Here is a 25,144-nt window from a genome sequence, read left to right on the forward strand (position 1 = left end):
AGCGTCCACCCAGGCTCCTGCTCTGCGTGTTAATTATCAGTTCCTTTACATCCCATGGTTTCGGGCTGCTCAAAGAGCAAGTGAGCAGGGGAAAAACACCACCAAATTTCCCCCTGCTGGCTAGCTTCGATTCAAGTTTCACTGAGCTTCCATGTACAGTATCCTTGTATCTGTCTTCTGTCTCTGTCAATGTCTCTGTCTCTGTCGATGTCTCTCTCCCTCTGTCTCTCGCCCTCCCTCCACTCCACCCCCGCCCCCTCACTCTCGACAAACTGGGGATGTTCAGAGATCCTGCTTCCCTTTCTGGACTTGCTGGGGATTGAATTTAAAGCTCCATCAGAATATTGTTGAGTTTTCCTTTCCTGGATCGAGGAGAAGCCCACTCTCTCGATTTAAAGTGCACCCCTTACCCCTCCCTCCCCGCGATTTAACCTCCCTCCCCCGTTTCTACGCGCTCCTGCTGTTACTGCCCCTGCAGCTGCAGCTGAGACTCCTTACATTTTCTTCCTGGCCCTTTAAACCGAAGCCACCGCTGCATTTGGTCTGGGATCTTGGGGAGGCGGCTGCTGCTATTGTTTGAATGACGGCTGTGTTATCTCTTCTCTTCCAGAGATGGCTAACAGGGGACCGAGCTATGGTTTAAGCCGGGAGGTGCAGGAAAAGATCGAACAGAAGTATGATCAGGACTTGGAGAATAGACTAGTGGATTGGATTATTCTGCAATGTGGAGAGGACATAGAGCACCCACCCCCTGGCCGGACCAATTTTCAGAACTGGTTAATGGATGGAACGGTAAGTGTTGATTGATCTTTTGTTTCTGGTGGCCGAGGTAAGTTACCATACTAGGAACGCATCTCCCCGCTATCCTCTATTCTGGGTTTATCATTCGGGCATTAACAACCTCTTGGTCATTCCATGGTTCTTACTCAGTGGGCTTGCCCTGCCTTCTAGGTATTTCTGATGGCTTTGGAAGAAATTCCAGGCAACTCAAACGACTCACCCTCTCTTAAAAGAGACAATAGTTCCTTTTCACTCTCACTGTTTTTTTGTTTTTGTGTTTAATCCTCTGCCACCAGCAGCCATCTATGGTGCATCAACTTATTTCAGAATCTGGTTTTTGTTTTGTTTTGGTTTTGGTTTCCCCATGAATGGGTTCCCTCTTGTGTTGTGGTGGTCCTATTGCTTTGTTCAGGAGACCCAGGGCTAATGCTAGTATGAAAGCCAAGGAGGTCATGATTTAATGATTGTTTTCCAAGCAGATGCTTTCAGGGAGATAGAGTGCTGCTTACATGAGCTTGTGACTCAAGCAATCCTACCAGCCCTGTCCTCATGCTGTGATTTACTGTTACATAATACAAAGCATATTCCTTCACTTCATTTTCTTCGTTTGAATTTTTATGTTTGTTTTCCCCCCCTGTGTGTATGTGTATGTGTGTGTATGTGTGGGGGGTATGGAGGAATGTTAAATGGGATTTTTCTAATTTAGTTTTTTGTCATAGCAATAGTGTGCTTGGTTGTTCACCAAGCTTGGTTTCAGTCTTTGGATAGAAATGAAAAAAAAAAGAATAAATAAAGATATATAAATGCTACTGAAATAACTTCCCTGAAGCAGCCCATCCCTAGTAACCAATTGCTCATCAGCACAATCTCATAAAGTTTGGGTCCTCCTTTCCTCAGTTATAAACACACTTTCTTGGTCAGAGAATTAGGTGGCTTGTTTGTGATTGCACAACAAATCATTTGCAGCATTGGGGGTAAGACTTGGATCATTTTATTTTCTTGTGTAAACTGCCACACCTTTCCCTGCCCTGTCGATATTGCCCATTGTGCAAGTTGCATGGGTTTAGGACTTACTTTCTCTTTCAGTGACCTATAGCTAACAATATTAGACAGACTCTTCGCTCCCTCTTTCCTTTTTCAGGTGCTGTGCAAGTTGATAAATAGTTTACATCCAACAGGACAAGAGCCAATCCCAAAGATCTCAGAGTCAAAAATGGCTTTCAAGCAGATGGAGCAAATCTCTCAGTTTTTAAAGGCTGCTGAAATCTATGGAGTCAGGACCACAGATATTTTTCAGACTGTGGATCTATGGGAAGGTAAACAACTGAAGTGTTTGTGGGCGAACAACTGATGTGTGTATTAACAAAAGAAATTTCCTTCCTCCCACCCCTCCTTTCCTTCCTTTGCCTCCTCCCTCCCTTCCTTGCTTGCTGCCTTCCTCCTCTTTCTCCCCTCTCTTTTTCTTTTCTTTGGTTTTTCCTTTTTCCTTCCTTCTCCTTTTTCTTTTTCTTCCCATCCTTCCATTTTTCACTCTCCTCTGTCTGTGTGCCTGTCTGTCTCTTTCTCACCATTTCTCACTTTGATTCTTTCCTCCACCCAGAGATGTCTTCTAGTGCCATTATCCCAATTGCCTGTCAGTTTTCTGTTATCATAATGCTCTGTCAATGGTGTCTTATATTCCTTGTGTGGTAGAGGTCTCACCTTGAGGATATCCTGAAACCTTTTCAATTTGACAAATAACCTAAAGGCATCATTTGGAAGAAAAATGCACACTGAGTAATATATTTTATTTCCCTTGCCTCACTCATAACACACTTTTCCCAAACAAACATCAGCTAATAGAAAAGTGGTGTGGGGAGGAGGATATATGCCTTCCATCATTAATGGGATTAATCCAAAAATAATTCTTTTACTTTTCATCATAAAATCTGAGAAGTGGATGGATAACCCTAATTTGTAGTTACCAGTTACTTAGGGGTTCCCTACATCCTTCACCTACATATCTGGTCTTGTTGACTATGGTTCCTATAAAGCCTGCTCGAATGACTAAGAGACAGACAATGGCAACTGGATCTTTTCTTTCATCTGTTTATTGTTATTGGCTGTCTCAAAAGGCCCATTGGAGCAAATCAATGATGCAGTGATCCGAATGGGTTGTTATCACATGGGGCTAACTGGTGATAACAGTGTTTTCTCTCTCTATTAGACATAATAGTATTTTTAAGTGTATTGAGTGTTAATTGCTGAAAGAGCCAGCCTTCCAGCTAACTTCACCTTCCTGCTAAGAAACCTAACTTAGGAAAAATGATTTGTACCATTGATCTTGGCAGAATCTCTAAGGAAAAAAGGACACTTTGCAGCATTGTTACCTTCCTAAAAAAAAAAAAAGAAAAAGAAATGGGGGCAGCTGAGATTCAGAGTATAGCAGAATCATCATAGAAATTGAGAGTTGTATGAGATAATAGCATTATGGCTGCAAGCGACCTCAGAAAACACCAAGTCCAATCTTCTCATTTTGCCAATGAGGAAAGTGAGGCCCAGAGATGTTAAGTGACTTGCCTAATGTCACTCAGGAAACGAGTCTGAGCATCAAGATTTGAATCAGGTCCCTTAATCCCAAAGTGAGTACTTCCTCCAGTGTGCTACAGCTGAAAGGACCTTTGAGGGCATCAAGGACGCCCAATATCTACTCACTTATTACCCAAATCTTAAAGTGCAGATGATAGTGTTATAGATTGGGAGCTGGAGGGACCTTAAAGACCATTTTAGCCTAACCCTCTAATTTTATGATAAGAAAACTAAAGGCCAGGAAACTTAAGTGACTTGTCCAAGATGACACAGGTCGCAAGCATCAGAAGTGAGATTTAAATGCAAGTCCTTTGATTTCAGAGGCAGTGCTCATTTTAGCCTTCATATAAATCCTCTGGACTATTATATATATATATATATATATATATATATATATATATATATATATTTCCCACAAAGTCACCATGGAAAGTCAATCAGTTAGATTTAGGTTATGGGCTTGCTTTAATTAGACATCATGATGATGATGGTGGTGGTGGTGGTGATGATATCATGTAGTCATAATGTGTTCTTTGCATGAATGGTCTGCTTTCTTTAGCTACTGAAAAAAACCGCTATTAATATTAACGACTTTAGACAGAAAGCATGGGTAGGATTGGATGCTGTACAGGACAGAATGAAGCAGTACAGAGGCCTTGGTTTTTAATGGGAAATTGACACAAATTAAGTATAGCAGAGAACGCTTGGAGGGAGGATGGATGGTGGCAGGCAGTCTGTAAAGAGTGTGTCTACCACATGCTATTTACTATAGTTCTCTTTAACCCCCCTCCCCCCAAAAGAAATATCTTCCTAGGTTTTGTAAATTCCATACAATGCCTTACAAATTACAGTCTCTCAATACATATTTGTTGATAGCTATTATCGATACCTTTTGATACCATCATTGAAAATAATGTGTGGTCAGAAAAGGAGGTGGGCCAGTCACGTTCCATCAGTGAAGGGAAGGGGATAGCTTGGGTGCTGTAATTGGCATCCAAGAAATACAGAGTGATCCAAAACTCTTGGTGCAGTTTAAAACTTTAATAAACTGGGAAGACCTAGAGCAAGATTTTTGGCACTTTGGGTAGCAGCCCTTTGAAAGATCTACTGGGAAAAATGGATTAGAATTACAGAGACCATCAAGAAAATGTGATCTGCATTGATGGAAGGAATAGCTACATTGAAGAGATCACAGATTCATTGAATTGGTTTTTTAGGACCTTAGCAGTTAGGTGGTACCGTGGATAGAGCACTGGGTCTTCATTCAGGAAGATGTGAGTTCAAATTCGGCTTAGTCACTTAACCCTGTTTGCCTTAGTTTCCTCAGATGAGTAAAATGAGTTGGAGAAGTAAATGGCAAACCACTACAGTTTCTTTGCCAAGAAAACCCCACATGGCATCATGAAGAGTTGGACATGATTGAATAACTGAACAACAACAAGAGTTAGACCTGGAAGGCACCCCAGAAGCCATGTATTTCACCCTTTTCATTTTATTGACAAGGACACTGAGGCCTGGAGAGCCAAGATATGAACCCAGGTTCCCTGTCTCCAAATTGTCCAGGCTTTCCATTGCATCAGGCTGCTGCCTTGATTGATTTGTACTATTGCTTTTAGCCCTCAATGGGTGGAACCAAGGCAAGTAGACTGGTTCTCTCCTCCATCACTTTTGTTTTTTGGTTAGACAATTGAGGTTAAGTGACTTGCCCAGGGTCACACAGCTAGTAAATGTCAAGAGTATGAGGCCACATTTGAACTCAGGTCCTCCTGACTCCAGGGCCAGTGCTCTATTCACTGCACCACCTAGCTGCCCCTCCTCCTGCACTTGTACTCTTGCTATACATTTTGAAGTCTTTCTTAATATGGCAGGAGGCTAATTGGACTATGAATGTGACCTAGAACTCAGAGTAGCAAATATGACAATAGCAGGAAAGAGCAACATTAAACAAATGAGAAAAGATGGAGCCAAAGAGATTCCAGAATATAGAACTGTAGAACCACAGAATCTCAGAGATGGAAATGGCCTCAGAGGCCATCTTGTTCAACCTGTACCTCAACAGGAGTCCTCTCTACAACAGCTGTGAGATGTGATCCTCCACTCTTTGAAGACTACTAGTGAAGGGGATTCACTGCTTCCTAGTATCTTGATTACCTCTAATTATTAGGAAAACTTCCCTTTTGCTAAGCCTCAATCTTTCTGTAACTTCCCTTCATTATTCCTCATTTCACTTCCTGGATCCAGGCTGAACAAATCTAACTCCCATTTTACATGACAACCTTTTAAATCCTTGAGGATAGCTTTTGTACCACAAGTAGGCATCTCTGCTCCAGAATAAATTTCCTCAGTCCCTTCTGCTGTTTATCACAAGGCGTGGTTTCCATTGTCCTCACCATGCCAGTCATCCAGCTTGGTTTTTGTCCTTAGGTGCCCATTTCTTTCAAAATGTATTCTTAGTAATAGAAGAGGTGGAGGGATGGTGGGAAGACGCTAGTGGGAGGTAAGAAAATCCTGCTTCAGGGGCTATGTCTGAAGAGGTTCTCCCAGCTAATAGGCTAAAGAGGGAGAATGAGAAGCAAGATCAGGGTGAGAATGTGTGTCTGATTATGGTGGAGGGACTAAGGATTCACTGAGGTCCAAATGCATGGTCACCATAGACATCCAAGTTGTGGGACTGAAGTACATGAGAGAGGGACAAAGAGGCTGCCCTAAAGAAGTGGAGGGGGCACTGATTCTGAAGGGAGAGGACTCAAATTCAAATTCTGGTTCTAATACTTAATTCTGTGATCTAGGGCAATTTGATTTAATCTCTGTAAGCCTCGGTTTTGATTTCCTCATCTAAAAATGGGCATGAGAATAATGTGTGTAGTCCCTTCTCCATAATATTTTTTTTTACAAGGCAATTGGGGTTAAGTGACTTGCCCAGGGTCACACAGCTAGTAAGTGTTAAGTGTCTGAGGCCGGATTTGAACTCAGGTACTCCTGATTCCAGGGCCGGTGCTCTATCCACTGCACCACCTAGCTGCCCCTCATAGTATTTTGAGAAACAAAGAAGATAATAGATCAAAGATAGCATAGTACCATGGAAGAGTACTGGGTTTAGAATCAGAAAGCAGGGGCATGAATCCCGACTCTCCTATTTATTATCTCTATTTCCTTGGGTGACTTACTTCATCTCTCTGGGCCTCGGTTTGCTCATCTGTAAAATGAAAGGGTTGGAATAGATGATCATTGTGGCCCTTTCTATTCCTAATTTTTTGGGTTTTTTTTTGTTGATTAGTTGCATCCACCTCTTTGTGAGCCCATTTGGAGTTTTCTCGGCAAAGATACTAGGAGTGGTTTTGCCATTTCCTTCTTCAGCTCATTTTACAGATGAGCAAACTGAGGCAAACAGGGTTAAGTGACTTGTCCAGGGTCACACAGCTAGTAAGTGTCTGGGGCTAGATTTGAACTCAGGTCTTCCTGACTCCAGGGCCAGTATTCTATCCACTGCACCACAATCTATGTTCCTCTATAAAATGCTTTTGTAAAGCTTATTTAAATGTCGGCAGTTATTATTTGAATTGTGGCTTCTTAGTATCACGTAAGGATGATTGAAGCTCAGAAGGCTTATGGATATCACCTCCTGGAGCTCAAGCCACTGGCAGGAAGAAGGGAGGGCTCTGGGGGAGAGGAGAGGGCAATCCAGGGGGTGAAGGGGGGAGGAGACAGGTTGGAGCCTCAGGTGAAATGCCCAGAGAGCAGTAAGTAAAGGGAGAGAGATGACTCAGATCTGGCAAAACAGTGACTGATGGAGCCCACGAAGCAGGAGCAGGAGCTGAGCCAGGCATCATGGGGAGGCATCTATTTAGAGGAGCAGCTGAACAGGTGTAGGAGAATCACTGAGGCGTAAAAGCTCTCTCAGCTCAGAGAGGGGATGGCAGGACAGGATTGCAAGTGTGTGTGTATGTGTGTGTGCATCTATATATGTGCAGTGATAACATCAGCTATAGTCTAGCCCTATTGACCTTTTGCTCACAAATCCTCCTCCTCATCTTTAGCCTTGCCTGTGGTTTCAATGTCAACCCCAGCATCACAGATCATTTAAATCCCCAGATGCATGCACTGCTAGGTACCTCCCTCTCCCATCCCTTTTCTCCCTTTCTTCCTCCTTTGGGGAGCCTACAGTTCAGATTCCTTCCAAAGTAACATCCTTTCTTGATCATGTCTCATGGCATTGTAATGAAAGGAATATCGATTTAGAACTTGAAGGGACCTCAAAGGTCATCCAATTCAACCTCCACTTTTACATATGATGAAACTGAGGCATAGCGAAATTAAGTGACTTGCCCAATGTTATACTTATAAAAAGAATCAGTGAAGGGATTGGAATCAAAGTCCTTGGGGCAGCTAGGTGGTGCAGTGAATAGAGCATTGGACCTGGAGTCACTAAGATTTGAGGTTAAATCCAGCCTTAGACACTTACTAGCCATGTGACCCTGGGCAAGTCACTTAACCTCTATTTGCCTCAGTTCCTCATCTGTAAAATGGAAACACACTGGAGAAAGAAGTAGCAAACCACCCAGGTATCTTTGGCAAGAAGACCCTGCAGACAAGTTCATGGGGTTAGGAAGAGTAGGACATGACTGAATTACTGAGCAACAACAACCTGACTCCAAATCTCCACTCGCTCCACTGTACCCATGCTCAGGGTATTTCATTTCTCACCCTGCTTTGTCTTTGCTGTCTGCTTCTCTGTACCTCCCTCCAATCTGTGGGCCACAGCAAACGTGCAGGCATCCATAGGCCCCAGGTGCCAAGTGTTCACAGAAACTCAGGAGGAAAGACTGGCCAAATGCATCCTCATTTTGAGGTTTCAATTATTCACGCAGGATGGGACTCTAGATGCATTCAGAATTTGATAACCTGAAATCCCCTTTTGACAGAGAAGCTAGAAAGGCATAGTCTTAAGAGCACTGGCCTCGGAATAATAAAACATTTATATAGTGCCTAGTATGCACCAGGCATTGTGCTAAGGGCTTTACAAATATTATCTCATTTCATCCTCACAACAACCCTGATATTATTATTATCACCTTTTTACAGATGAAGAAACTGAGGCAACAGGAGATATGGGCTTCAGTTTTGACTCCAACACTTGCTAGAGGTGTAACTTTAACTCACTCTAAATCTCATTTTCTGGATTTATAAAATGGAAATGTGTCCTATTTCATAGGGTTAATAAAAGGAAAGTACCTTGTAAATGTTAAAGTATTATATAATTTATGAGATTATATTATTGCAGCATTATCATTTCTATCATATTTACAATGAACTCTGAAACATCAGAAAGGATCCACTGTTTACAGCATAAGACTACATACTACAGGATAAGATAACGCTTTTCAAAATTTAGATCAATGAGAATGAAACATTCAAGACAACACTAGGCTTTTTTCAACGTTGGGGGATAGGGCTTGGAACAACATAGATGATGCATCATGAATCTGCAATATTGTTTTGTTTTGTTTTGTTTTGGTAGGGCAATGAGGGTTAAGTGACTTGCCCAGGGTCACACAGCTAGTAAGTATCAGGTTTCTGAGGCTGGATTTGAACTCAGGTTCTCCTGAATCCAGGAACACACAATAATGGGTTTTTTTGTTTGTTTGCTTGGTTTTTGTTTGGTTTTCTTTTCTTTTCTTTTTTTTGTAAAAGGAAGCAACAATATTGTTTTTAAAGTATTTTTATTGCTAGCTTTTGTTTTTTATCACTTTTATTTCCAAATAGATCTCTTCCTCTTCTCTCCCCAGCAAGCTATCACTTGTAACAACAACAACAAAAAAAGATACAAAAGAAAAATAGAAGGGGGAAAAATTAGTTTTTCTAAAACTTAAGTTTTCTAAATTTACCAATATATCTGATTTCATATCCAATCATCCACATCCATAGATACCTCCTCCCCATCTCTGCAAATAAGGGAAGGGATGAATTTTCTCTTTTTCTTTCTTTTGGGTCAAGTTTGGTCATTATAATTACACCACATTTAGGGTTTTTGTTGTTCTCTATTTACTTGGTTGTAGGCATTGCATATATTGTTTTCCTGGTTCTGTTTATTCCATTTTGCTATCTGTTCATACAGATCTTCCCACGTTCCTCTGTATTCTTCATATCCATCCTTTCCCATAAGATAGTAATATTCCATTGCATTCCTATACCACAGTTTGTATCGTGTGGGAATATTGTTAGCTCTCTTCTTTGTGGCAGAAGCAAGAGCATGGTAAGTGAACTGGCTAACTGGTTGTTCAAATTACTAACTTGGAAAAGTCAAAGGGTTCTATCAGACCACAGATCCTGACCTCTTAGAGAGTGAAGGCTAGATTATATACATGTTTTCTTTGAACAACAGTTTCCTGAATTATGGAAACATAGATTCCCATGGTCATCTAGTACAAACACCTTATTTTATTGATGAGAAAATATCTGTAGGAGTCACACAGGCACTAATAGAAGAGCTGGAATTCAAATCCATAGCTCTTTTCATGGAATAATACTGCTTTTCTATTTGTGAGGGCAGGGAACTAACCCAGTCCTTGCTGACTCTCTAGATCTTAAAGACGGTCATTTGTTTGACCAAGCCTATGCTATAAGATGGGTTTTATCTTCCTCTTCCTCATGATCATTAAGTGTATCAGGGAAAAGATCCCTATCAACTGTGCTTAGCTGGGAGAGAAACAGAGTGGTATAAAATCATAGTAAGATGCAATGTAGAGGCAATTTATCCTATCCCTTTTCCAGCTAATGGAAGGGGCAGGAAGGAGAATAAAAAACCCAGAAAGGTTCTCAAATTGCAGCTATTAACAAATGGTCTTTATTAGATAAAATCCCGTGAACATTAACATCTAATGGTCTTTCTGGCGTTCATCTTGACCTAGGCAATCCTCTAAGACTATAAGCTTCAAAAAACATAAGAGACTTGTGTTGCTGGAGGGAGTCTCCTCATGTAATACCAATAAAATGATAACCCCTCCCCCCATAGCTATATACTAGGTTCTGGGGTCAGAAAGTTAAAAAATGACAGCCCTTGTCTTTAATATTTTCCATTCTTATTGGGAGTGGAGGGCGTGTTGCATGCAAAATTAAAATACCATTAAGTATGTAGGAACAAAGTGGCCCGAGGGAGGGCGTAGGATGTTGTAGAGGCTAAAAGGGAAGGATTTGTGCAGGATTTAGCATCTGATTTGGCTTTTGAAGGAAAAGGAGGATCTCAGCAGGAAGAGATATGGGGAGAATTTTATTTCAGGCATTGCGGAGAAGTGAAGGACCAATGTCAGAAGGTGGCAGAAGGCGGGGTGAAATCAGCCAAGGACTAGTAATCCAGTTTGACTGGATTTGTAAGAGATGTTCAATTGAAGATCTTGTGTTTGATCCTAGAGGCAAAGGAAATATCTGAGTAACGTGGTTACACCACCGGTGTCTCAGGAAGATGGCTTTTATAGAGAATGGATTGGGAAAAGGAGGAATTGAAAAAAAGGCTATTTGTCATAGCTGAGGGAGGTGAGAGCCTCAAATAGGGTGGCAACCATATGAGGGGGAGAAGAGGATGAAGAAGAGATATACAAGCAGGTTGAAATAAGATCAGAATCACAGGTTGGAGCCAGATTTTGACAGGTGGGGAAATCAAATGCCAGACTGATGGGTTTGCATTTTGTCCTCATGGGATATGCTGAAGGTTCCCCTCCCCCACCCCATCTATCATGTGCTGTCGTACCATAACTAACAAGGTGAGAGGGCAGCTAGCTCTTTTTGGTTCCCTTGCGTCCTCAACTCCTTTCCCTGCCTGTTCACCATTATCACTTTCTTCTTCCTTTGACAAATTGCTGTAACCATATCCTTATCCCATCGTCAGCTGGTAGGGGGAAATGGTCCCCTAGACACTCTGTAGACTGTTTCTAGCCCCCTGATTCTTGCAGCATCTGGTCCTCTTTCCAGTTGCACAGCTGTTGCTGGTGCTTTCCCAGGGGGCGGTGGCTCTGTTTACAGAGGGAGAACCATTCGCTCCTCCCATTTAGACCAACAGCTACAGCAGAGGCAGTGGGCTGTCCTCCTGATTCTCATGGAGCTGGGCCTGACTCTCTGGTGACCTCTAGTTTTGTTCCTAAGGGTTGGTGTAAATGTGGAAGGCAAGCTGACTTAGCTCATGTCCTGCCTTCTGTAGGAAGCCATGCCTGGGGGCAGCTAGGTGTGGTGCAGTGGATAGAGCACCAGCCCTGGATTCAGGAGGACCTGAGTTCAAATCCAGCCTCAGACCCTTAACACTTACTAGCTGTGTGACCCTGGGCAAGTCACTTAACCCCAACTGCCTCACTTAAAAGACAAAAAACAAAAAACAACAACAAAAAAAGGAAGCCGTGCCTGGTCCCCAGCCGCTAAAGACCTTCTCCTTTCATATCACCTTCCATCTACTCTCTAACTTTATTTCTTGTACTTATTTGTTTACATATTGAATCCCTCATTGGAATTTGAGCACCCCAATGGCAGACATTGTCTTTTGCCCTTCTTTGTATCCCCAGAACTGAGCATAGTGCCTGGCACATAGTGTATGCTTAAATACATGCTTATTGATTGACTATATTGGTAAAAAACCTGGTATGGGTTAAAGAGGAATTTATTGGGTATAGCATAGTTGATAGTCATCAGTATGGGGCAATTATACATAATAACCCTATGAGCTAGATTTGTATGATTGTTCAGTCATTTTCAGTTGTGTCCAACTCCTTATGACTCCATTTGAGGTTTTCTTGCCCGAGATTCTGGGGTGGTTTTGCCATTTCCTTCTCCAGCTCATTTTACAGATGGGGAAACTGAGGCAAACAGAGTTAAGTGACTTGCCCAGGATCACACAGTTAATAAGTATGCTTGAGGCAGGATTTGAATTCAGTTCTTCTTGACTCTAGGTCTGGTATTCTGTCCATTATGCTAGGATTTGTCAAATACTAAATCTCTAGGGACTGTTCCTAGATATGATACAGAAAGAGGACTCTCCATTTCAAAAAACGTTCCCCAATTCCAGAACCTGCCTGGTCTTAGAGAGGAAGCCTTGGGACATCTCTGAGATCCCTATGCTTCTCCCCAAACCTGAGCTAAGTCCCTGAAGTAGCCCTGGAGTCTCTGATGTATGGAGGGTAGATCAGGGTTCTCCAACCTAAGGCACTCAAACCCATAAGGGCTACAAGAAGGGTATGAAGGGGCAGCTAGGTGGTACAGTGGATAGAGCATCAGCCCTGGAGTCAGGAGGACCTGAGTTCAAATCCGGCCTCAGACACTTAACACTTACTAGCTGTGTGACCCTTGGCAAGTCACTTAACTCCAATTGCCTCACTTAAAAAAAAAAAAAAGAAGGGTATGAAGACTATTTGGTCAATAACTAATCTCATTGGAATTAATTAATTACATTTCTTGTATCTATGTACATGATAAGCTCTACAATGTCCTTCCTTTCATATTGAATAGAAAATCCAGGAAGTTTTATTTAAAAAGTCAAGGGTTAAGGGGACTAAAAATGTTGAAAATCCTTGGGATAGATGATGGAGAGTGCAGGGGTGTTGGGAAGTGGATGGAGAGCCCTATACCTTGTCAGTTTCTGGAACATAAGAGTGATAAGCTGAAGCAATTCTTTGTCATGGGTTAGAGGGGGAAACTAAAAATGGGCAGACGTCATCTGTAATTCACAGAAGAGCTTCAAATGCGGCTCTTAAGTGTCTGCAAAGATGGCTCTGACTCGCCCTCATTTTGTCACTTCCACCCTCCCTAGATCCATGAAAATATGGCTTAAGTTAGGTTTTTGAGTGGTAGGGAAGCTTAAATGTGCTCCTGTGTTTATCCCCAGGCTGCTGGGGGAGGAAGCGGGCATTGCCACATGGCTCCCTTCCTGGGCAGCAGTAGCAGCACTTAACTCCAGTGGCAGCTGAGCTGTGTTTCCATGGAGGAGGAAACCTTTCAGTTTGTGGAGTATTTTAGGGCTCTGCCTGTAAGACATTTACCTAGTTACATTCAACATTGAAATTAGCTCAATCGTTTGAAACCTCCTGACCAAAAGAAAGACAGGGGAAGGCTTTCTACCCTGTGAACCACACATAGTACTATTATGGTTTATAGAAGACTTTACTCTTAATATCCTTCCTCTCTCGAGATGAGTAGTACAAGTGTTTATAGAATTTGACCAAAGGAGAAAGATCAAAATGGGAAAAGTGCTAAGAATGGCATCAGGCAGACCTTGGATTTAAATTCAGAGTGACATTTACTGGCTCTGTGACCCTGCTAATTTCTTTGTGCCTCTGGCAACCCCACGGTACTTATAGACTGAAATCATAGACAGGTTTAGTGCTCCACGGTGAGGAAATCAGAGATTTTCCCCTTCATTTATGGATGAAGAGACTCAAACTCATCATGTCTAAGTGACTTACACAGGTCCACACGACTAAAATAAAGTTGGAATCAGGATTCAAACACAGCCCTCTTCTGACACTAAATCCATTGTCCTTTTCCCCCTTAAAAAGTTTTATTTATGTTCTGCATCATTTCCCAATAACTCTTTCTTCTGTAACAAAGAGAAACAAAAAGCAACCATGTGTATCCATTATGTCTGACAAGAGTATAAAACATTCTGCATCTATGGTCCACCATGTCTTAGTAGAGAGGAGGGAAATATATATCATCGTCTGCCTTCTTGGATCAAGATTTGTCATTGCATTAATCTAATTTCTGATGGCTTTTACTTATTTTACTTTATATTATTGAGTACTTTGTGTATATTGATTTCTTGGTTCTGTTTTTGTTTTGTTTACGTTTTTGTTTAAGAATCAGTTGAAATAATGGCAACTAGGTCTTCCCAAGTTGTTTTTTTTTTTTAACCACTCATATTGTTTTGAATGGCAAAACAAAATCCCATTAGATTCCAGTATTACAATTTATTCCACCATTTCCTAATCAATGGACACCCATTTTGTTTCTTACGGTTTTTTTTGTTAGCCCAAAAATTGTTGCTATGAATATTTTGGTCTGGGTGGGATTTTTTTCTGTCTTTGACTTCCTTGTATATGCTCAGTATTCGGGATGAAGAACAAATACATTTTAGTCTCTTTTTTTCATACATTGCAAATAGTTTTTCAGAATGGTTGGATCAATTCATAAGTTCAATATGTCTAATTTCTCAGAACCTCTCCAACATTGATTATTTCCTTTTTTTAAAAAAAAAGTAATCTTTGTCAATTTGATTTGAAGGGCTGCTATATGGAGGAGCAATTGGATTTGTTCCTTTTGACCCCAGAGGACCAGAAACAAGAGCAATGGATACAAATTTCCAAAAAAGACAAATTTAGGTTCAATGCTAGGAAAATTTCCTAATAATTAGAGCTGTCCCAAGGGGGAAAGGGGCCTCTTCAAAAAATGACAGGTTCCCCCACCTTTAAATCTTCAGGCAGAAGTTGGAGAAGCACCTGTCACATAGGTTGTGGTTGGGATTCCTTTTCTTGTATCAGTTGAACTAGATGGCTACTGAGGTTCCTTCCAAATCTCAAATTCTGTGATTGGTATGAGGTGAAATCTCAGAATTGTTTTAATTTGCATTTCTCTCAGTATTGGTGCCCAGGAGCATTTTTCATGATTATTGATAGTTTGCATTTTTTTCTTTTAAAAACGGTTGGTTCACATCCAGTGTCTATTAATCTACTGAGAAATGGCTCTTGGTTTTATGCATTTGTACTAATACCCCATATATCTTAGTTGTCAGACATTTATCAGAACTGGAAAAATATTTTTACCCATTAGATTTTTATTGTTGTTGTTGTTGTTCTAGTCTAGCATTCTTTCCACTCCATTATTCTGCTATTCTTCTTCCCCTTCATTTGACTCTGTGATTTGGATAGCCCTCCTGAGAAGTATGACTATATTCTGGATACATCCTCTTTTGGTATTCCTCAAAAAACTCAGTGAGGCAAGCACCCAAACTTAAAACAGCCTGGGGAGAACCCTACATTCTTAGATATTTCACCCCTCTCTTCCTCCTGCTTTTCTTCTCCAGGTTTTTTATACACTCTGGGCCACCCCTTCAGGGATGATTCCAGGGTTATTTCATAGAGGCAAGGAGGCATAGTGAATAGAAAAAATAGAAAAGAATAGAGAGAAAAGAAAGATTTGAAGCCAGGAGGACTTTGGTTCGAGGATGGCTTTTGACACATACAATCTATGTGATTTGGGCCAAATAGCTTCATGTCTCAGTGCTATAGACAAGCAGTAATCAAACTTTTTGGTCTCAGGACTCCTTTACACTCTTAAAAATTGGGGCAGCTAGGTGGAGCAGTGGATAAAGCACTGGCCTTGGATTCAGAAGGACCTGAGTTCAAATCTAGCCTCAGACACTTGACACTTACTAGCTGGGTGACCCTGGGCAAGTCACTTAACCCTCATTGCCCTGCAAAAAAATTTTTTTCGAGGATGTCCCCCAGTAGCTTTTGTTTACAAAGGGTATATCTATCAATGTCTACCATACTAAAAATTAAAATGTCAGTATTATTATGAAAAAATGTTTAACCTCAAGGACCCTGTGAAACAGTCTTGAGGAACCTCAGGGGGCTTAGGACTATACTTTGAGAATTGCTGCTCTAGACAACTCTCTAAGATCATAAGCTGCAGAAGGGGTGTAAACCTGCATTTATAGAGGGAGTTTTCTCCTTCTGGGAGTTCCCTGTACCAGTGAGATCCCAGGTCTAGTCTTTTGCCTGTTTCAGAAACAAGCAAGAAATGAAGGCTTTCTCCATGCTGTCTTTATGTTACCCTTTCAGTGCTATTGCTTCTCTTTGGTAGATAGCTGAAGATGAAAATCACCAGTCTTCAAGGGTTAAGAGGATGAGTCATACATGATTCATCTAAAATTGAATAAGTAGATCGGAAATGAAAACATTTTAAACTAAGGGTTTTTATTTGAAAGGGTTGGTACCCAGTATGAAATGTGAAAATTGAATGCAGCAGATTTTTTTAACCTGCTTTTAATTTCATCTCCATTTTCTTACTTCTCTTTTTCCTCTGCTATTATCATTACTTTGACTATACAAATACATTGTAGAAGGCTTGTCAGAAGTGGGGAGTGGGGCATGGAGAGACAATGACAAGAACAAGTCAGCTTGGTACAGAGGAGAAGAGCCAGAAAGATTTTTGTTTAAACCCTACTTCCAAGAGTTACTAGATGTGTGACCCTAGACAAGTCCCTTAACCTCTCTGAAACGCAGTTTCATTATATTTAAAATGAGAAATTTGGATGCAATGGCATCCAAAGTCACTCCTAGTTCTAAACCTATGATCTCATGATCTTATATGTTCCTTGTTAAAATATCTTTAAAATGATACAGTCAGGGGCAGCTAGGTGGCGCAGTGGATAGAGTACCGGCTCTGGATTCAGGAGTACCTGAGTTCAAATCCGGCCTCAGACATTTAACACTTACTAGCTGTGTGACCCTGGGCAAGTCACTTAACCCCAATTGCCTCACTAAAAAAAAATGATAATAATAATAATAATAATAATAAAAATGATACAGTCAGGGATAGCCAACCTCCACTCAAGCAAGAAACAAAGGACAGTTCTCCTTGGCTATAATGAGCTGGGTGAGGCAACTTTTTAAAAAGCTAAAATATACAATGAGGCTGAATCCGTTGCCTTGGTGATGGGAAAGTCTAGTTCAATTAAAATATAACTAATTTGGTCTTGCTTTAAGTGCAGACAAATTTGTAATTAAATTTGCCTCCTCATCTTTCATTAAAGCCTGTTCTGGCCTTCTTGGTTCTATCTTTGTCCCAGATGTCAGATCATCATCACATGATAAGTCTCTGCCTTTGGTAGTCTCATTCTTTCTTGTTTTAATACTATTTGTCCCTGTACCAATGAATATCCCAGCATCCAGTCTTTGGGCATTCTTTCGGGAATTTCTATCATTATGTTCCTCCTACATTTCCATACAAATACAGGAGGTATCTGTGATTTTTGGCAGGGTGGAGAACTTCACAGTATGAAAACTCTCTATACCAATGAAGAGACCATCCAGCTTATGATTTAGATAAGTCTGGGGCCATGTTACTTAGTCTTTCTGGGGCAGTTTCCTCCTCTGGAGAGGGTTGATGACCTACCTCTAAAGACCTTTCTGGCTCTTATCCAGGGTGGTCCCTAAGGTACATTCAGAGTAAGTGACTTTTCCAAGGTCATACAGGTAGTGTAAAGAATTGTTATTTGAGGTTTTTATGCCTCTGCGAACACTGGCCTGAGGATCCGCAAACTGCACGGGTGCTCCACCCACTGGTTGTAGCCGTTGCCATGGTGCTGGCACCTCACCTCATCACCACTCCCCGAAGCCTACACGGGCCTGGCAAAATTATAATGATTGGAAGCCTAGTGAGGGCAGTCATGTGACTATCAGAGTGGCCATCCAATTGGCTGGGGACTATGTGAGGGTGCTGGGAGAAGGGAGGTTTTTTTTGTCGGGCATTCTAGCTGGAAGTTGGAAGGCTACAGGAGCAGGACTGTGTATTCTCAGCTGATTCCTGGTCTGTGGTATTTTTTCAGGTATTATAATTTCCCTTTCCCCATTTTATTTCCTTTCCCTTGATCCTACTGATCCTGTTAGTGTGTTTTTTTTTAAGTTTGTTCTTGTTAAAATAAATCCTGTTCTGTTTTGAGTGAGGCTGCCGGTCTCCTTCCTTGCCCCAATATTGCGGCGAGCCGCTTAGCTAACACTCCCCAATTAAAAATTGGTCCCCACAGTAGTAACTATCAAAGGCTGGTTCAAACCCAGGTCTTCTTAAGTCCAAGCCTAGCACTCTGTTTTCTACTCCATGTTGCTTTTCTATCCCTTGGATTTTCCTTCCTTTACATTATTGCCCACACAGCCCTTTCTCTGCCATCCTAGCATTTTCTCAAGTTTCAATATCTCTTCAGAGATCACTTTTCATTTTTTCAAGACAACAAGATGTTAATGTTACTGGGCTTCAGGATCTACTATTTGGGATAGGAGTCTACCTGTCTCTCCTTAAGTAAATGAGAATCTTGAACTGGATTTCTTATATGTTGCCTTGTTTATTCCACTACATTTCAAACTCCAAATTCCATTTTCTATCTTCTTTTTCCCTGTAATTCTGTATTCCCCAATGACTGGGCCACAGTAGCCAGACTTGGTAAACCTGGATATAAATAGGGCATTTTAATACCTGCCTTTAAACTTTCAACACTGCCACCAGCAGACTTAGTTAGGCCTTCCCCTTTAATCTTTGCCTCATCTTTCCACTACAACCTTCATCCCTCTTTTGTGCTGTTCACTTTGCTATAAACATCACATGAGTCTCACCATACATGTCCTCTAACAATGGGCCCATCTGTCACCTGGGGCCGGGAGGAGAGCAAGCTACTCCCCCCAACCAGATCCTCCACCACTTAGAGGTCACTCAGCTTCTCAAATTACCTCCCTCCTCCCAGACCCCACCATACACACAAGCATCCGTTATTTATTGTCTCCATTGTTCGGCTCACTTGAAGCAATATGAAGGAGTCAATCTTTGGATCCCATTGAATTCTTTCTGTCTGGTCCAATCTGGCCTCCAGGTCAGATGAACAAAATAGAAAACCCACTTAAGATAACAACTAAATGCTTTAAACATCTAAGGATTAACCCACCAACACACACAGAATTTATATAAACACAGAAGTGTTTTCACAGAATAACAAAATAAATGTTCAGTTTCATGTACTTAGGTAGATGGACCTTTTAATGTCCAAACCAAGATAGACCAACCCCAGAAGCCACCTGGGTTTCTCTATACAATGTGAATTGAGCCAACCACTCTAGCTTTATTCTTTACCCCAGTTGGAGGAGTGTCCTTCTTTAAGGTAGGAGATACACCTTCTTGTAGTAGAAAGAATGCTATGGGTTGGATTCAGGCGACTAAGTTTGAATCATGCCTCTGACACTTAGTAGCTATGTTGTTTCTGTCATTCCATCATTTCGGTCATGTCTGACTCTTCTTGGCAGAGATACCAGAGTGTTTTGCCATTTCCTTCTCCACCTCATTTTAGAGATGAGGAACTGAGGCAAACAAATTGAAGTGGCATGCCCAGGGTCACACATTCAGGAAGTGTCTGAGGTCAAATTTGAACTCAAGAAGATGAATCTTCCTGAATTCAGGCCTGGCACTCAATCTATTATGTCTCCTAGCTGCCCCTAATATATGTGTAACCACAGGCAAATCATTTTACCTCTCTAGTCTTTAATGACCACATCTGTAAAATGGAGGCAATAAGCCTTGCACTACCTACTACTCAGGGTGAGAAAAGTGCTTTGTAAATCTTAAAACATATTAGTCTATAAATATTAGTTCTTGGTTAGTATGAGTATTTTAGGTGTTTTTTTTTCCTAAAAATTTCTTTTCACAGGGCAGCTAGGTAGGCAGTGGATAAAGCACTGGCCCTGCATTCAGGAGTACCTGAGTTCAAATCCGGCCTCAGACACTTGACACTAGCTGTGTGACCCTGGGCAAGTAACTTAACCCCCATTGCCCTGCAAAAAAAAAATCTTTTCAATTAACAAGCATTTATTTTCCCTCCTTCCTATCTCCCCATCTCTCCACTGGGAAAAGAAAAAAATAAAAAGACAAATATGTATGGTTAAGCAAAACAAATTCCCACTTTGGCCATAGCCAAAAGCAGGAGATAAAAAGCATTCTTATCACTCCTCTGGAATCATGGTTTGTCTTTGCACTGATCAGAGTTCTTAAATCTTTCGAAGTTCATGTTTACAGTGTTGTGTTTGTTGTTGTTGTATGAACTGTTTTAGGTCTGCTCACTCCACTTTGTATCAATTCATACATCTTCCCAGTTTCTTTGAAACCACCCCTTTTTCCAGTCATCATTTCTTTTGTCACAATGATACATTCATATGTGATTATTTGTTCCACCATTCCCTGACTGAAGGGTATCCCTTTAGTTTCCAGTTCTTTATAACCATTATAAAAGCTACTTGTTATACTTACTATTAGTAGTAGTATCACGTGGGTCTTATTATCATGAGTCTTCTTTCTTTGATCTCTTTGGGGAATCTAGATCTAGCTGGCAACTATCATTGCTATTAAATTGTGAGGCAGATACCTGTGCCTGCCACCAAATAGAAGGACTTTCCCCCACCATAGAATATGTCACTTAAGTTCTCTGGGCCTCAATTTCCTCATCTCTAAAATGAGGGTGTTGGCCTAGGTGACTTCTGAAGTCTGTTCCATCTTTCCATCTATGATCTATTGTCTTAGAAACATGCCAAGGCAAAGCAGCCCCAGTGCTCAGCCCTGGGATGTGTTAGTCCTGCCACCTGCTAATTATTTGGAATGTATTATCCACACAAAAACTGTGAACTGATTAGAGTCAGTGACTGTGAACTAATTAGAATGACCCAGTGACTGTGAACTGATGAGGATTTCTTACTCAGTGACTAGAATGTGCTACTTACTCAACACAGGCAGAGCTGTCATCTTCTGAAGCTTTTAACCTCAGAAACACTCTGAGGTGGAAATATCACTGGGATTTGGGGGCCTGCCAGTCACCCAGTCTTGCAATGTAGGTGTCATCCTCGACTCCCCTCTCTGTCTCACCCTCCATATCCAAGCTGTTGCCTGACAATTTTACTTCTGCCACGGCTCTCAGATATTCCCCCTTCTCTCCTCTGATATGGCCATCACCCTGGGCCCTCATCACCTCACCTGGTCTGTTGCAGTAAGTCAGCTGATTGGTCTGCCTGCCACAAGTCTCTTTGTCCATCCTCCACTCAGCTGTTACAGTGTTCTTCCTAAAGGGCCAATCCGACTTCCCACCCCATTCCCCCACTCAAAATGCAATGGCCCCCTATCACCTCCAGGGTCCAATATAAGATCCGCGTGGTACTCAGAGTCCTTCATAACTTGTGTCACCCAACACACCTTCCCAGTCTTTTAATACCTTACAGTCCTCTGTACCTTCTCCCCTCCCCAACTCTGTGGTAAGTGACCTTGGTCTCCTTGCTACTTCCCAGACATGACCCTCCATCCTCCTCCATTTTTTTCTGATTAACACCTTGTACTTGCTGGTTTCCTTGGCTTCTCAAGTACCAGCTAAAATTGCACCTTTTACAGGAAGCTTTTTCTAATCCCTCTTAATTCTACTTCCTTCCCTCTGTTATTTCCAATTTATCTTATAAATAACTTGTTTGTACAAAATTGTTTCTGTATTGTCTCCCCCATTAGATCCTGAACTCCTCTAGAGCAGGGACTATATTTTTTACCTTTCTTTGTGTCCTTAATACTTAGCACAGTGCCTGGAAAACAGTAAGTGCTTAATAAATGTTTATTGCTTAACTGACGTAGTGAATTATAGGGTATTTCAGTTTTCAGCCTTGATAGTTTTAAATTGTATTAAGGCTTTTGAGATACTCTGTATATTTGACATGACCTCCCCCAGGACCATCTGCCATGACCAGTCAAAGCTTTTTTATTTCTTCTAGAGACCCAACCAGAGTTCCAACCCCAAATCTTTGCTTCTTTTTGTGAACTGTATTTTAATTTGATCTTTTTGTTCTTGGATTTCTAGGGAAGGACATGGCTGCCGTGCAGAGGACCTTGATGGCACTAGGCAGCTTAGCTGTCACAAAGGATGATGGCTGCTACAGAGGAGAACCGTCATGGTTTCACAGGTAAAAAACAAAAACCCCAACTCATATGCTTGAAGCCACTAGTGGTGTTCAGAGAGAAGCCTGGGAGGCTGCCAATGTTGGCTGATATTTAGTGATGTCCAACAGCACACTTCCCTCTGTCTAACACACAAGGATCACAGAATGATGGAATCTGATTGTTGTAAGACCCCTTAACATTTATCTTTCCCAACATGATACCTAATGAAGGAATCAGACACCAGCAGGGCATTTGGGAGGACATGCAGGATCATAGGATTGTTGATGAGGAAACTAAGGACCTGAGTCATTTAGTAATTAAGAAGTAGAATTGATATTTGAACCCAAGTCTTGTGATTCTAAGGTGGTGTAATGGACAGAGTACTGGGCCTTAAGTCAGGAAGACTCATTTTTCTCTGCTCAAATCTGGCCTCAGACTCTTACTAGCTGTTTGACCCTGGGCAATTCGATTAACCCTGTTTGCTTCAATTTCCTCTTCTGTAAAATGAGCTGGAGAAGGAAATGGCAAACCACTCCAGTATCTTTGCCAAGAAAACCCCAAGTGGGATCATGAAGAGTTGGACATGACTGAAAAACAACTGAATAAACTCTGATTCCAAATCCAATGATCTTTCCCCCTACTGTCCCCCTGCTAGAACTTCATACCCTCCCTTCATAGCTCTTGCATATTCCAGCCTTTTCCTCCCTTAAAGTTGGTAGGGATGATGTGACATGTATAGGGCATGGTTTGACTACCAAAATATATTTTGATCATGACTCAAGTAGCACCTCTTGCTAGAATTTTTTTTAACTTTCTATTTAATAAAATATATGATCTCCGTTGTTGTTGAGTCATGTCCCACTCTGCGTGACCCCATTTTTGGGTTTTCTTGGCAAAGATTTGGAGTGGTTTGCCATTGCCTTCTCCAGATCATTTTACAGATGAGGAACTGAAGCAAATAGGGTTAAGTGACTTTCCCAGGTCACACTGTTTAGTAAGTATCTGAGGTCAGTTTTGAACTCAGGTCTTCCTGACTCCAGGCCTGATGCCACCTAGCTGCCCATGGTCTCTGTTTCCTTACCTCTAAATTGAGCAGGTAAGACAACGTGCTTTGGTCTACCCATGAACTACCTAGCCCAAGATCCCCATATTTTAAGCCAGGGAAAGCTCTTTTTTGTTTCCCCTAAGAATTGAGATCATTATGGGGTACAAAACGATGAAAGTAGACTTGAGTTAGGGAGTTAAGAGTAGCCATGGCAATGAAATTCTTGCACTGATATGAGAGAGAAAGAGAGAGAGAGAGAGAGAGAGAGAGAGAGAGAGAGAGAGAGAGAGAGAGAGAGAGAGAGAGCTAAAAGAAGGGGAATGTACAGGTGGTGTGGGGTGGTGGGGTGGGTGGGTTTCAGGCTTCACTGACCTTCTCGAAAGGAATCAGGACAAATCTTGAAAGGGGTGGGGTGGAGAGAGAGGATAGTGGTAGCATCCATCTAGAAATCTAGGTAAATCTTTGGAATCTCCCAATAGGTTCTGATATGCCTGCTGGGAAGTCGTGTTATAGCTTATCCAACAACATTATCTTGAGATGATCAAAGTAATAAGAATAAGTTTTATATTACTAAGGAAACTGGTCATGATGACATTTCACCTTCTTTCCTCTCTGTCCAGGAAAGCTCAGCAGAACCGAAGAGGGTTTTCTGAAGAGCAGCTTCGCCAAGGACAGAATGTAATAGGCCTACAGATGGGCAGCAACAAAGGAGCATCTCAGTCAGGAATGACTGGGTATGGGATGCCCAGGCAGATCATGTAAAACACTTGGCTCCTCTTCCCCTGTAGAGAGGACAAAAGGTTCACAGCATGATCTCTGTTTAAAAAAAAAAAAGTAGTCACCTTCTAACCTGCTCCTCTTCTTCCTCAAAACCTCTCTCCCCCTTCTTGATTTTTGCAAATGCTGCGTTTTTGCTGAGAATCCATACTTCAAATCGCTGCCACCTGGTGTTCATTTCCAAACTATGCAAAGATGTCCTTGCCTCTCCTGGGAGCACTCCCCTACCCCTACTTTCCTCTCCAGTACTTTATTTATTTGGTTGTCTATTTATTTGCCAGTAATTCCCCTATTGTTCTTAGGTACTCACCTAATTAAAAAAAATAAATCTTGCATCTAGAAGTGGATACCTTCTTTATTTTAACTTCTACCTGGGCCAGGATTGTTTCATAAGATCATAGGAATTAAAGCTGGAAAGAATCATCTAGTTTAGCCCCCAACTTTTATACTTGAGAAAACTGAAGTCCTGAGTGGGGAAGGGGCATTTCCTAAGACAAAAATTCAATGAACATTATTATTAGGTGACTGCTATGGGTCAAACCCTATGCTAGGTGCTAAGGATTATTATTTTTTCTTTGGTCCAGACCTGCAATCTTATTGGTGTAGGAAGCTTTTCAGTACAGTAATTTTGGAACTCACAGTCTTAAAGAATTTTCTGGGCCCTGAGAGGTTAAGTTAATCATTCACAGTGATGGCAGCCAGTATATGTCAGAGGCCAGATTTGAACGCTGACTCCAAAGTAGGCATACTGTTTGCTACTCAAGACCATCTCTGTGGTACTAGGGATATAATATTGAAAAACAACACATTCTTTGCTTCCCAGGAGTTTATAATCAAACACAAGTGATAAGTACACAAATAAATGGGATACTACATAGAATATGACAAAGACAAAGAACAGGGCATGGGATCATAGATTTAGAGGTGGATCGGACCTTAAGAGTCTAAACTTCTTGTTATATATATGAGGAAAGTGAGGCACAGAAAGGTTTAGTGACTTGGCCAGGGTCACACAGCTAGTAAATGTCTAATGCAGGATTTGAACTCAGTTCTTCCTGATTCTAGGTCAAATGCCCTACCCACTGTGCCACCTCACTTTAAAAGTATTAGGAGTTTGAAGATGGAAATGTTACTTTTACCTGAGCATGCTGATCAGCAAAGGCTTCAATGAAGAACTGGAATCTCAAATGAACCTTCAAAGAAGAGAGGAATTTCCATAGGTAGGGACATGGAGAGAATGAAATGGGTTTAAATTGCTGAAATGAAATGTGTTTA

The 25,144-nt window shown here is 41.4% G+C and overlaps 1 protein-coding gene across 4 annotated transcripts; it reads left to right on the plus strand.

Annotated features, from left to right (window-relative positions):
• TAGLN3 (transgelin 3) lies at positions 1 to 24,202 on the plus strand. Of its 4 annotated transcripts, none has more exons than XM_043996507.1 (5): positions 1 to 153; positions 611 to 792; positions 1,922 to 2,096; positions 21,968 to 22,070; positions 23,713 to 24,202. In XM_043996507.1, the coding sequence occupies exons 2-5, from the start codon at positions 613 to 615 to the stop codon at positions 23,852 to 23,854; spliced, it is 600 nt and encodes a 199-aa protein (XP_043852442.1). In that variant the 5' UTR covers positions 1 to 153; positions 611 to 612; the 3' UTR covers positions 23,855 to 24,202. The 4 variants fall into 4 exon arrangements, with proteins under 4 accessions (XP_043852442.1, XP_043852446.1, XP_043852445.1 ...); XM_043996511.1 differs by having other exon boundaries at positions 62 to 80; XM_043996510.1 differs by lacking the exon at positions 1 to 153 and adding an exon at positions 223 to 347.
• The last annotated feature ends 942 nt before the right edge of the window (positions 24,203 to 25,144 follow it).

Source organism: Dromiciops gliroides, chromosome 3 (assembly GCF_019393635.1).
Source record: "Dromiciops gliroides isolate mDroGli1 chromosome 3, mDroGli1.pri, whole genome shotgun sequence".
Taxonomy (NCBI): Eukaryota; Metazoa; Chordata; class Mammalia; order Microbiotheria; family Microbiotheriidae; genus Dromiciops; species Dromiciops gliroides.

Bases quoted from the DNA above. Each gene is read 5' to 3' on its own strand.
- TAGLN3 (XM_043996507.1), top strand. From the start codon at position 613: ATGGCTAACAGGGGACCGAGCTATGGTTTAAGCCGGGAGGTGCAGGAA. The intron at 793-1,921 runs GTAAGTGTTGAT...TTCCTTTTTCAG, and splicing joins ACTGGTTAATGGATGGAACG to GTGCTGTGCAAGTTGATAAA. The intron at 22,071-23,712 runs GTAAAAAACAAA...CTCTCTGTCCAG, and splicing joins GAACCGTCATGGTTTCACAG to GAAAGCTCAGCAGAACCGAA.